This window comes from Anser anser (genome assembly GCF_964211835.1).
Source record: "Anser anser genome assembly, chromosome: 1".
Classification (NCBI taxonomy): domain Eukaryota; kingdom Metazoa; phylum Chordata; class Aves; order Anseriformes; family Anatidae; genus Anser; species Anser anser.
Window position 1 is genome coordinate 103,333,926 of NC_139720.1, and position 12,801 is coordinate 103,346,726.

Sequence of the window (12,801 nt, forward strand, 5' to 3'; positions counted from 1 at the left end):
AATACGAACAAGCCTGGCAATCACTGGACTTCATTCTAACCCTGACCTATTGATTGACTGAGGTCTAGTTTAGCCTCAGACTTGCATCATTATCATGAACTTTTATCATGCAACATCTAGTTCCAACCCCTTTGCCATGGGCAGGGACACCTCCCACTAAATCAGGTTGCTCAAAGCCCCATCCAACCTGGTCCTTGATCTCTGGGTCAGCATAAGGTTTGGGTTATGGTTGAGTTATCTGCAAGTACAGCATTGAAGTTGCAGTAACCTGTCAAAGGAAAGTCAGGGCTGCAAAGGAAATCTTTTCTGATGATTATGGAATCCATGGAGTTAGGTTAGAATTGAAAGTCAGACAAAGAAGACCGCAATAGTGACTCAAACAGGACTGCCAAAAGAAAAGCAATAGCTACAAATAAAAATACTCGGAGGGAAACCGAGTTTCTGGCACAATTGGGGTCTTACTAGAGCCTACAGGTTAGTGTTGACAGAAAGAGGAAAGCACAAAGCTATAGTTAGAGTGGGACTGAAAAAGGCCTGCTAATGAAGAAAGACAGGATTTGGAGAGAGGGGTCCCTGGCCCCTAAGGCACTTAAGGTTTAAGAGAATATGGAGTGCTACATGTGCAGTGGGGCTAGCAAGGGACTGTACAAGATGATACAGACTATAATTGGAACTCATCTATGAAGAGCTCTTGAGTCTATTCAAGGTATGGGGTCTTTGGACTGTGGGCCAGTTTGGATTCTGGTTAGGGTTGACAGAAAGAGAAAGCACAGGATGGCTGGAGTGGAGTTGGGAAGGGGCTGCTAAAACCAAGTGAAAGCTGCAAAGAGAGTCTTTCTCTGCAGACTGTTGTCTCTGAAGGGATAGAGCTGCCCTCAACACAGATATCCTCTTGCTTTATTAGTCTTCTTCCTCTTATCTTACACTATTTTGTACCTTTTATCTCTCTTTCCCTCTGAGCATATACCCTCCAATGCCAGCCTTGTCTCTGTCCTAGACACACGCCCACTTTCTCCTGGTCTCACACTCTCCACATACAGAGCCTTTTCTACTTGAAAGTCCATTTCTCCTCCTCTCAGCACACATGGATTCCATACAACTTCCTCTTTCTCCATCCAGTTTTAATCCTCTCATTCGGACTGCATATACTTTCCAGCTCCAGGGTTCTCAACCCTCCCTTTCACCTCACATATTTTCCCCAACTCTAGCCAACTATGAAGTCTAGCATGTAAGTTGAGTGGAAGAAGACTAGAGCTGGAAGCTCTGGCTCCCTTCCAATCCTTGAATTGCAAGACACAATCATTTTTTCTCTCAAAGCTTCCATTCTACTAGCTTCTATTCTACTATCTTCCATTCACTTAACATACAGATGCTCTAAACCATTCACTCCCTCTCTGTTCCTATGTGGCTTCAAAATCTAGCCCTCTCGTGACCCCCTACATCTCCACTTCAATGCACATACTGTCCAGCTCCAACCCTTTATCTCAGTGACTATCCATCCAGTCACCCAAACTTCTATCTGTCCTTTCTTTCTTCCTTCTAAGCCCCTGCCTGAATGCCTCACTGTTAACCCACCCGTTCAAGCACCTACTATAGAATCACAGAAAAATTTATGTTGGGATGGATCTTTGTGAGTCATCTTTCGGATTTTTTTTTTGGTACCCTTTTAATTTTAGTGTTTTTTGGGGGTGGGAGAGAAATGAGCTTCAAGAGGCACCTTTTAAAATATCCTTTATTTTGATATCATCCTAGTAAAAATCTTTCATATAAAGGCAAAAGTAGGTATTGCATAGAAGAAATACAGGTGCAAACATTACCTGAGGGGAATGGCATGTTGTTTCTTAGTGTCTGCTATCTACTGCACAACAGATGGCTAGCCTTTAGGCAAATATCTCCAGGTTTCCCACATGAGATACAGGATGAAGCTGTTTAGCTCTATGGAAGGAAGTTATACCAGAATTATGTGTGTCCTATTCTATGCTGCTCCCAAGAACCATCTGCTGGGAAAACACACTTTCCTTTCTTGCCTTTTCTATGCCTGACCAACACATTGCCCAAGAAAGACCATGAAGATCAGTTCTGCTTTACTCTGCTTGCACCCTTCCTGTGTGTGAGTTTGTAGTTCATGTATTAATGGAAGTGTGGGGGAGGGACACAGGGGGATACAGGATAAGAGAGCTGGCCTAACTTGACCATAGTCCAAGAACTCAATGAATCACATACACAAGTCATCTCCTGTAATCTCTGAGATATTTATACAATTGTTTTTATCATCTCACATGTTACTTCACTATGGGCAGAGAGTGTGGTTTTTTGAATGCCTTCCACCTGGGCTTCCCATAACTAAAAGCCTTGGTACCCAAGAGGGAACAGAATTCACTTCCACAGCTTTCAAGGAGAGGCTCTTTAAGCAGTTCTCCCAATATGTCTCTGCTTAAGTGCTGATGCAGCTTCCAAACATGAAGCACAGTGAGACAGCAGGTACACTACAATCTAAAGAAACACTCAGAGAAACAGTACTTTCACACATGAACTGTGCTTTCATGAATTATAGATACAGAGAGGTATGCACTTATACAAATCAATATTTGTGTATACTAAAGATATTTTTACCCAGTATCAGTTTTTATTTAAAAACATGCGAAAAACTTGTAGCTAAATAACCAGAATGTTGTTTGGGGAAAACACATAGACAGCCACCCACCAGCACAAGCATAAAAAAGTGCATACAATACATGAGACAAAGCTCCCTTTGACCAGTTACAGGAAAGTCAGTGCCTTCTCTGACAAACTAATGGATACAGCCTCATGCTTTCCAAGGCTGTTTTTGTTGCCTGGAAAGTGGCATTACTTTTCTTCTCCTTTCAGGATATCTGTCATCTCCTCCCACATCAATGAGTCAGCTAGAGACACAAATCAGCCCTGCTCTTGACTACCTTCCTGTAGGGTGGCTTCATGGAAATGAATACATGAAGCTTGTGTAACTACCTCACTTAATACTGTGCCTAGAATGCCAAAAGTAGTCATTAAAAAAAGATTTCAGGATCTATGCCACTATCAGATCATGAAATGGAATGAAGCATTCTACAAAAATAAGTTTGGATGAAAGGCAAAATAGCTGAGTTTGCAACTACACATTTCTTCTCAAGAGTTACTCATAAACATTTTTTTACTTTCCTACTACTTTCACTAATATATTTTATTTTTTATTTTTTTTTGTATAAAAACTGAATGCAGATTGAAATTTAAGTTGTGGTAGGTACCACTGTGTGACCAAAAAGGACATATGTGATGTACACTGCTCTTTTTGAACCCCAGAGAAAACTAGAGAAAAAAAAGCACTTTTTTTGCTAGAGAAAACAAAGTACCTCTGCTCAAAAGGAGAGTGCAGTATAGCCATCAGATGAAAATTGTCCTGTCTTTTCTTGCAAAAATGGGAACACATTTTAGCAACTTTGTATACAGTCTTACATGTAGCAGCACGTACACTGGGAATCAGAGCCCCTTCTTCCATGTGGAACATCCATCTCCAGCGGGGCTCAGATGCTCCTGGTCCCAATTTTCATTAGAAATGGAAGTAAAACTGGATTCTGTTTCTGTGCTTTTCCTCTGCTCCTTCCCGGACTTTCGAAGGCAATCCAAATTAAACAGCTGAGCCCATGTGGTATTGTCTGCTTTAGGGGGAAACAAGAGCCCTGTGAAACTTTGGGCGTAATGCTCATGTGGGCAAGAACCAGGCTCTAAGAACAGTAGCCTCCTTCATCACTGCAACACCCAAATTTGTCTCCGTATCCCACACATTCACACTCCTTCCTGTCATACCAATCTCATATGAAGTCTAAAAAGTGTCACATTGTCCACAAAAAATGCTATTGCTGCCATACTTACAGATGTAAGCAGGACCTACTGGGAAGATAAACAGGGGACTAATACCTCCCAGACAGGAAGTGGCCCAACAGTTATTTCAGCCCACCATGAGAAGACTGGCTGATTGATACAATGAAACTAATATATTTTAAGAGTTTAAAGTATAAATATTCAGACTGGACATTAGGAGAAATGTATTTATCAGAGTTTGATAAAGCACGGCTCTGAAAGGGGTACCAGAGGGGCAAAAAAGCTCCATCCTCAACAGTTTCTGAGACTCAGTCCAATAAAGTCACAGTCATACCCACCTCACATAGGTCACAGTCCCCTTTCGAGAGTGACATTGGATGAAATAACCTATTAAGGTCCCTTCTAACTGCTGCTAATAAAAAAATCAATATTCCTTTCAGACCTAAGTTGAGCCCTGACTGGAGTTAAATCACAGCATCTTCCAATAGCTGATCCTTTCCTTCTTCCTTCACAAAACTGTAAAACTGAGGAAAAACATGTGCAAAAAACTGGAACAAAGTGTAAATGGGGTTGGCCTGCAATAAAGCAGAGCTCAAACTAGAAAAATATACATTTGATTTTTCTAGCCAGAAAATGTTGGTAAAAATATGCATTGCAGTGAACTCCAAACCACACCCTGTTGGATGGAATTGGCAATGTCCCAGTGTGAACCAATTCTGTGCTGAAGGTGTGACAATGTGACAATGCATACTGTCTCTGACTGCTGTTTTGGAAACCGCCCCTTTCCTGTATCATCTGATCATCTTTAATCAAACTCATGTTCCTTGCTATCCAGAGACACCCTGTTCAGCTCAGGGAGACAGCTGTACCTGAGGGAACCCCTTCAATGAAGGACATGACATGACAATACTGCAATCAAATTGCCATCCCCCTTTCTAATATCCAGTAGAACGCTATGCCTTGGGCAAACGTTTTGAAACAGACGGTTTCAATACACAATACAATTTGTGAAGGCTGCTGCCAACTGGCCAGCAGGTCAGACTGCAATCTTTCTCCTTCGTGCCAGGGAGCATTCACTTGCTTAGTCAGTATTTTTAGCTTTCAAAGTAGCGTGACATCAAAGCAAGCCACTGAGGGCAATCAATTACAGAGCCAAAGATTGCTTTGGGTGGATAAAGACATTGAAATTTAGGCTCACAGGACTAGCGAGCTCCCCACAGACTTGAGAAAAGTTATGTCTTTATTTGCCTCCACCAACTGCCAACTTTGAAAAACATGTCCTCTGGAGATTGCACAGTGGTTCCTAAACTAATGTACAATAAATGTGTAAAAACAAAAACAGTAAGAAGCTATAAATCAGGCAACTAAATTCTAAGCTATATTCATCGTAATAGTCATCATCATCATTATCATAATAAAAAACTATACACCATCTGGTACAAGAAGCTGCAAAGCAAAGCAGCTCCAATTCTTAGGACTCTCTGTTAGAGTGGCTTTTCCGAGTCTTACAGTGAATTGGACATGAGGGTTAAAAACTTAATGGAAGACTTTGAAGATTTCTCCCTTAGAGTTGAACACACATCATTTTTGCACATATAGCACAGATTAGTAGAGTGAAACATTTTCTTAAATTAAGGAAACATTCTTAGAACAGATCTATGATTTTGTGTAGAAAATCCATTTGTTTGGGGATCTTTCCCCTTTCTTTGGCAAATAAATGGCAAATGTGAAACAGACAGAAACATGAGTCAAATAACAAGCTGTGATAATAACTATACAAGTAACAACAAAGTAGATCGGTCAGTGGGACGGATTCTCTTAGCGGGGCTCGGCCGATACTCTTTGTGGTCATTCCTTTTGTTCATTTTTATGATCAGACAGAAGGGTTGATGTGATAATGTCTCAGAGGCTTTAGGCATCATATTTTTTGCCAGTCCTGTGAATCTGCTGGAAGAGTGTCATGGAGAAGGCCATGCCAAGAATCTGAAGGAAAGCAAACAATGAAGGCTTCAGTACAGGAAGGCTACCAAAACTGAACTACCCGTGTTCACGGTCCAAATGTAGTTTTTAAAGACATTCTACACTAGTCAGCTTTCTCAAGCTTCAACACTGATCAGTAAACCAGGATGTATATTGTTCAGGCACACAGCAATGTCTTAAGACATGTCAAAGCACAGATGAAGGCAAAAAGTTCTCAGGGCTCCTTGTCACATGCAAAAATTTTTCTGAAACAATGCATGCAAGTCACTCTTCCTTTTTGCCCAAAAGTTTGTGCTTGATTAGCCAGATACCTGTGACTTAACCATCAGATTCTGACATTTTGTCCCAAAACTATAGCTGTTATGCAGGAGCCCCAAAACTATAGCAGATTATGATACTTCTGCATTTTCTTTTTTAAGCACGTTAACCTACTCACTTCAGCAGCCATGATTTAACTTGTTTTGGCAATTTCCAGACAGAACTTCCCCGTAAAATTTAAAAAATAACAGTTCCTTAAGAGACAAGGTAGCAAACATCTAAACCTGGTAACTCTAAAGCAGTGCTCTGAAGCGAAAATGCAGATAAGTGAAACCTCACTGTAGCATGTTTCCTTTGAGGAACTGACTACTGACTTGCTTTCTTTCCAAGGAGATGGCATCAAATGAGCTCATAAAACAAATCTGATATTTTTGAAAATACAGCCAAACCCAAACTCAAAGAACTGCTTTTCACACAGCAGAAACAAGAATGCTGACAGCAAATCAAAGTTATGTTGACATACATCATACCAGCATTACCTGCATTATAAGGATGCACATCCCAATCGAACCAAGGACATGCTTATTCTCATCAAACCAAGTCATAACTCTCTCATAACATCCCTGAAAGATGAAAATTGAATTCCCAAGGTTACATTTCTTTCACGTGCATTCCCTCTATTTTGTACCTTCCACCCCTCCCTAAGACTTGACCCGAGCAAAGTAAGCCTTACCGTTTTCCACACTAATTCAGTAGAATTCCGTCCACAGTCTTGGGAGTTTTCTGTACAACATCGGTCTGGGACAGTGTTTTCTCCCAGCACTGGGTACCAATCCGTAAAGTCATTTACACCACAGCATTTCATCTATGGGAAAAGTAAACGATTAATAAATGAACTTCACTACACAATTTGTCAAATGTACACTATCACAAACTTTTACTTAGAATCACAGAACCATAGAATGGTTTGGGTTGGAAAGAACCCTTAAAGATCATCTAATTCCAACTTCCCTGCCATAGGTAGGGACATCTTCCACTAGATCATGTTGCTCAAAGCCCCATCTAACCTGACTTTGAACACTTCCAAAGATTGGGCATCCACTACTTCTCTGGGCAACATCTTCAAGTTTCTTACTACCCTGATAGTAAAGAATTTCTTCCTTATATCCAACCTAAATCTACCTTCTTTCAGTTTAAAACTATTACCTCTTGTCCTGCCACTACACACCCTGGTAAAAATCTTTTTCAGTCATTCAGATAAGCCGACTTTATATATTAGAAGGCCACAATAAGGTCTCCTCAATGTCTTTTCTTCTCCAGGCCAACCCCGCCTCCTCCCCCACCCCCCAACTCTCTCAAGCTTTCTTCATAGGAGAGGTGCTCTAGTGCACTGATCATTTTCATGGCCTTCCTTGGGATCTGCTCTAACAGGCCAATGTCTGTCTTGTACTGGGACCCCAGAACTGGGTGCAGTACTCCTGGTAGGGTCTCATGAAAGCAGAGAAAGAATAACATCCCTCAACCTTCTGGCCACACTTCTTTTGATGCAGCCCAGGATACTATTGACTTTCTGGGCTGCAAGGGCACATTACTGGCTCGTGCCCAATTTTTCAACCCCAGTACCCCCAAGTCCTTCTCTGTTGGGCTGCTCTCTAATCACCCTGTCTGTGATTAATTAATCACTCAGTCTGTGATGATATTGGGGATTGTACTTGGCCCCACTGAACTTCAAAGGTTCCACATGGGACCACTCCTCAAGCCTGCCACGGTCCTACTGGATAACACCCCTTCCCTCTAGTATATTAACTGCACAGCTTGGTGTCATCCACAGACTTGCTGAGGGTGCACTCAATCCCAATCCCTATGTCACTGATGAAGATATTTAATAGTATTGCTTCCAGCACAGACCCTTGAGGGACATCGCTCATTACTAGTTTTCACTTGTATTGAATATAACTCTTTGGATGCAGCCTTCCAGCTAATTCTTTAGCTATCTAACTGCTCATTCATCAAACCCATAGCCCTCCAATTCAGTGGCAAGAATATTGTTGGGGACTGTATCAAAGGCCTTACAGAAGTCCAGGTAGATGATATTAGTAGCTCTTCCCTTGTCCACTGATGCAGTCACTCCACAAGAGAAAGCCACTAGATGGCATGATTTGCCCTTGGTGAAGCCACTTTGGCTGTCTCTAGTCACATCCTTGTCTTCCATATGTTTTGATGTAGCTTCCAGGAGGATTTATTCCATGATCTTACTACTGTATGTTTTCAAAAAGGATGCCACAGCAATTCTGTGTTTTTAAAGTTCTTTGTGCCCCATGATCTCTAAAAGCAAATACTTAATGACATTCAAAAAAAGGGGGGGGGGGGGGGGGGGGGGGGAAGAAAAAGCAGTCCTATATTCAAGGTGTGTTAGTTTTTTAAGTCCTGAATTGTGGTGAAATGCTAGCTGTCAGAGCTGCAGTTCAACCTATGCAGTTTTTGCTGCTTTTCCATGTTTCAGATTGTACTTCTAAATGAGAGGAATAGAGAATCTCAGACAGAGAGTATCTTTCACCTTACAAAGTACACTTCGATTATGCATTTCAGAATGCTCTCTGACAGCCTGCATTAGCCACCTTTTAGACTGGGCATGGATGCTACATTTAACAGACTGTGGCAGCCTTTGTGGCCAAACTGCGATTTCTTTTCTAATGAGAAAAAGTGTTACCTCTGCTTGAATGATATTCCACGCATTTTTCAGTCCAACATTATTTTCTGAATTGTACAGCTTCATACCTTCCTTCAAATCCTTCTTTGCGCTCTCACTGACCTACATCATATAAACACAAAAATTCAATGCACTGCTATTTATTGGAAAGGACCAAATGGTACAGACTTGAATACAGAACACATCTCTCTTACATTTTCTCACCACAAACTTAACATGGATAAAAAAGATCTCTCTTAGCTTCAAGACTCTCACAAGGTCTCTTTCAGCAAAGACTTTCAGCACCTCCGAGGCCTAGTCTGATCCTCAGATTGCAAAATCTTGGATTAATTTTCATGAGAATGGAGACCAAACAGCTTTCCCTCTAGTTAGAATCCATCATATAATTATCTGAACCAAAATAACTGAAGAGGGATCAGCAGAAATATGCTGAACTTATGTTAACTTTGTAACATACAGATGTTGGCAATACCCCACAGCAGCCTCTCCTGCCTCTAACCTGTGGTCTACTTTAATTTGCTAATATCACAAAACAAGAGTCCCAATCTCTCAAACTTAACTTAGTTGTCCCTTGCACAGGTTCAGGCAGTCTGTAATCAATGGCCAATATAAAATCAATTGCAAAAGGGCATTATCATTGTTCTGCTTGTGGGGACAGGCTTGCAGGATTTAAAATTTTCAAAAGTGTTCTTCTTGCTTCAGAGGTGGAAGTTGGAATGCTTAACAAGAGATCTGAGGGGTCCCATTTCTCATAAATTTCAGTCAAATCCTAGATGCAGGTAGGAATGTACCTTAGCTCTGACAGCCAAATCCAATGAAGATCTGGAAAAAAGCTAAAAACCAGCTTGCCGTTTTGCCAGCTCAGTTTGCCAACTCAGCAGTGAGCTGGCAACAGAGAAAGGATTAACCTATAGATCCCGGCATGAAGTACAACTATTTTTAAAGATCTGTTTCATCTCTCTTTCACATCCCATTCAAAATCAGAATCACAGAATCATAGAACCATAAAATGGTTCGGGTTGGAAGGGATCTTTGACTAGTGCCAACCCCCCTACCATGGGCAGGGCCACCTTCCACTAGAGCAAGTTGCTCAAAGCCCCATCCAACCTGGCCTTAAATAGTTCCAGAGATGGGGCATCCACAACTTCTCTGGGCAATCTGTTCCAGTACCTCACCACCCTCAAGAAGTTCACCCCAACTCCCTGGAAGTGGCAGATATCATAATGACAACGTGGGAAGAGATACAATCTGGTAAGAGCTCAGTTTTAAAATGTCTGGATATGCTCATAGCGTAAGGCTCTGTCCTGTGTTTAGTAGAGCCCTCTGATTCCCCAAGGGTTTTCCATTCTTATCTATCTGCCAAGCCAGTGAGCTGTACCTGCTCCTCTTAATCTTTACTAGATAGCAGGCTAACTTCTTACAAATGGGCTTTATGAAAAGCTGTCTATTGATCCTCTCCCCAGCCTTGTCAAACTCTCTGGGACAGCCCAGTCAAGTTATTCAGTTGGTGGCATCTGGAATCACTTGAGAATACCCCAGGCCTTGCTCCCTGCTCCTCCAGTGCTGTTGAAGGGTTGGTCCTAAGAGGATAACCAGGTCCAAACCAAGACCTTCCACTACCCAGGTCCATGAGATTATCAGCTTTTTGCAGAGACATAAACCAGCTATATTCATGGGTATCTTAGCTTTAGGAGAGGACTAAAAAGCAGGCTCTGGACCATGGTTTTATTTCAGGGAGGAAACTGCAAATCTCAGTATGTTCTTCTCTCCTGTTTGCCCTTCTCATCACTTCCTTCCTCCCCCAGAAGCAGCTTACAGAAAACAGCCAAGGTCTCAAGGTTAAACCTTCACCAAAGTGAAGAGCAAGGAAAACCCACATACCTTCATCTAACACAAGCAAACGCAACCTGGTTTACCTGTTAGTACAGATAATTAATCTGTGGCATATTTGCTTACCTTGTCCATATAAACAAAGAACAAAATGAGTAATATCAGCTCTGCCAGGAGAATTATCAGCAAAACGATGAAAAACTAGAACAAAGAAAAAGAGACTGTGTATACACACTTGCCAAATAGAGAGCTGGAAACTGAATATTATTGGCCTTGTCCTTCAAACCTTTCCTCTACTGCCAAAAATATGCAAGCTTGATTTCAAACAGGTCAGACATATTAATACTATATTGTCACTAAAGCTTCCGTAGGTCTCACTATCAATGAGGAAACTCACTGTGTAGTGGTCTCTAAATTTTTTTTCCCCTACTATCAGTTTTCTTGTTTCAGCAATGCACTTAGCCCAGTCTCTTTCCTTCATACAATCTACAAAACAGATGCTAAGCCTATTGCCACAGAGATCAATGTGATATGGCATGGCAGTGGTTCCCTGTTAGGTGGGAACAGATCTGACTACCTATTTGTATGCTCATTACTCAGCACTTCTTTCCAACTGTCTGTAGTTCAAATCTCTCTCTGCAGGGGGCAGAGAGAGATGAGCTTCAGCAGTTTCTAATTAATTTTCATGCCCAGTAGCAGCCTTGTAGGTACTAGTGGTATGACACATAGCCACAGCATACCTATATAGGCACTGGGGGAGATGGGAGTATGAGATGCAGCAAGCTCTCTAATCAGTAACTCATGGTAATCTGTATCAAAAGACTTCTGCAGAGCCTTGTAAGAATATAAACACACTCTTAAAAGAAGAACAAAAAGTTTCTGTTGGTGTTGTAGTTCATGTGCATGAACAACATAGATACCATTATTATTCTCTATTTCCTTTCCTAGCCGAATGACAAAAACAAGCAGCAGATAGGCAACAAGTGCACATTTCTTCTCCAGTTTAATTTTCTGAAGTGGTCTAGGGAACACTGCTCAGCTGTTCCCCAATACCATAAAAGGGAGATATTTACACAAGAAAAACTTATATGCTCCTTAATGTCACAGCACCTCTGATTGAAAACTGCAACTGAGTTGGAACCTGTCTGCTTTGGAAGCACTCCTCTCACCTTCTCCTCAGGGTGAAGAGGATCATGATGAAACCCCCTGGATTTATGCAAGAGGAGTGACCCACAGTGTGTTTTCTGAGAGGGGTCCCCAAACTCTGTGTTTCTGTGCTGGACAAAGGCTGCCAAGGATCTTTTTTTTTTTTTTTTTTTTTAAACTGGTAATACCAAGCAGAGATGCTGACTTCAGGTCATATGCTTTCCACTAGCCTCTGACACAGGCCTTATCTAAAGTAAGGCAAAGTAGAAAATAGCCATGAGCAACTGTGAGTGGCATCCAAAAACAGCTGTGCTTAAGATTTTCCAGTCAATCCTTCTAAAAGACATTTCCAGAAAGGCTATCCAGTTGAACCCACAGTTCATGTTTAACCATTCAGAGGTAACTGATAGTAATTTGCTTTGTTATCTAATACATAAGTTTACACAGTAACAAGGCTACATTTGCTAATGCACCAATATCACTGTGACCAAACCTGTGGAATGTCATATTGTAATCATACAGAAGACTGAAGGTTAAGGAATATGTTACAGTGATCCACAGGACTATTTTGCACCGGTGAAAATGTTTTTAAAGAAAATAATCGCAAAACAACAGTAACTGGTCTTAGTGAAAAGAAATATCGATGTCTTACACTCAGAAGTAGGCACTTGTTTTCCTTGATAGCACCCAGGCAGCCCAGAAAGCCGGTCACCATGATGACTGTGCCAAAGGCAATGACTAGGTTGGCAGCTGAAAGAGATGGAAAGCTAGGAGAAAATGTGGCGAAGTTTCCTTGTGACACTGACAGCCAGATGCCCACGCCCAGGAGCCCACAGCCACATAACTGCAAAGAGATAAACAAAAGAAAGATTTCACCATTAAAATAAATGGCACTGACTCCTTCACCCACTCTCAAAAAGGAAGGAATTTCTCAAGTAATTTCCCAGGTAACTGCTCTGCAATAATGCTCTCACTGGCTTGGTACTGAAACAACATGAAACTAAATGTTTTTACCTAGACTTGGTCATGTAACTTATACT

The 12,801-nt window shown here is 41.4% G+C and overlaps 1 protein-coding gene across 3 annotated transcripts in view; it reads right to left on the reverse strand.

Annotated features, from left to right (window-relative positions):
• Nucleotides 1-1,714: 1,714 nt before the first annotated feature.
• TSPAN9 (tetraspanin 9) overlaps nucleotides 1,715-12,801 on the reverse strand; it is a 187,093-nt gene continuing 176,006 nt past the window's right edge. For all 3 annotated transcript variants that reach the window (XM_083825057.1, XM_083825058.1, XM_083825059.1), the window contains 6 exons: nucleotides 12,414-12,605; nucleotides 10,742-10,816; nucleotides 8,786-8,887; nucleotides 6,809-6,940; nucleotides 6,615-6,698; nucleotides 1,715-5,820 (listed from right to left, as the gene is read on the reverse strand). In XM_083825057.1, the coding sequence (XP_083681183.1) occupies nucleotides 5,749-5,820; nucleotides 6,615-6,698; nucleotides 6,809-6,940; nucleotides 8,786-8,887; nucleotides 10,742-10,816; nucleotides 12,414-12,605 (657 nt within the window). In that variant the 3' untranslated portion in view covers nucleotides 1,715-5,748. The remainder of the gene's footprint in view (nucleotides 5,821-6,614; nucleotides 6,699-6,808; nucleotides 6,941-8,785; nucleotides 8,888-10,741; nucleotides 10,817-12,413; nucleotides 12,606-12,801) is intronic.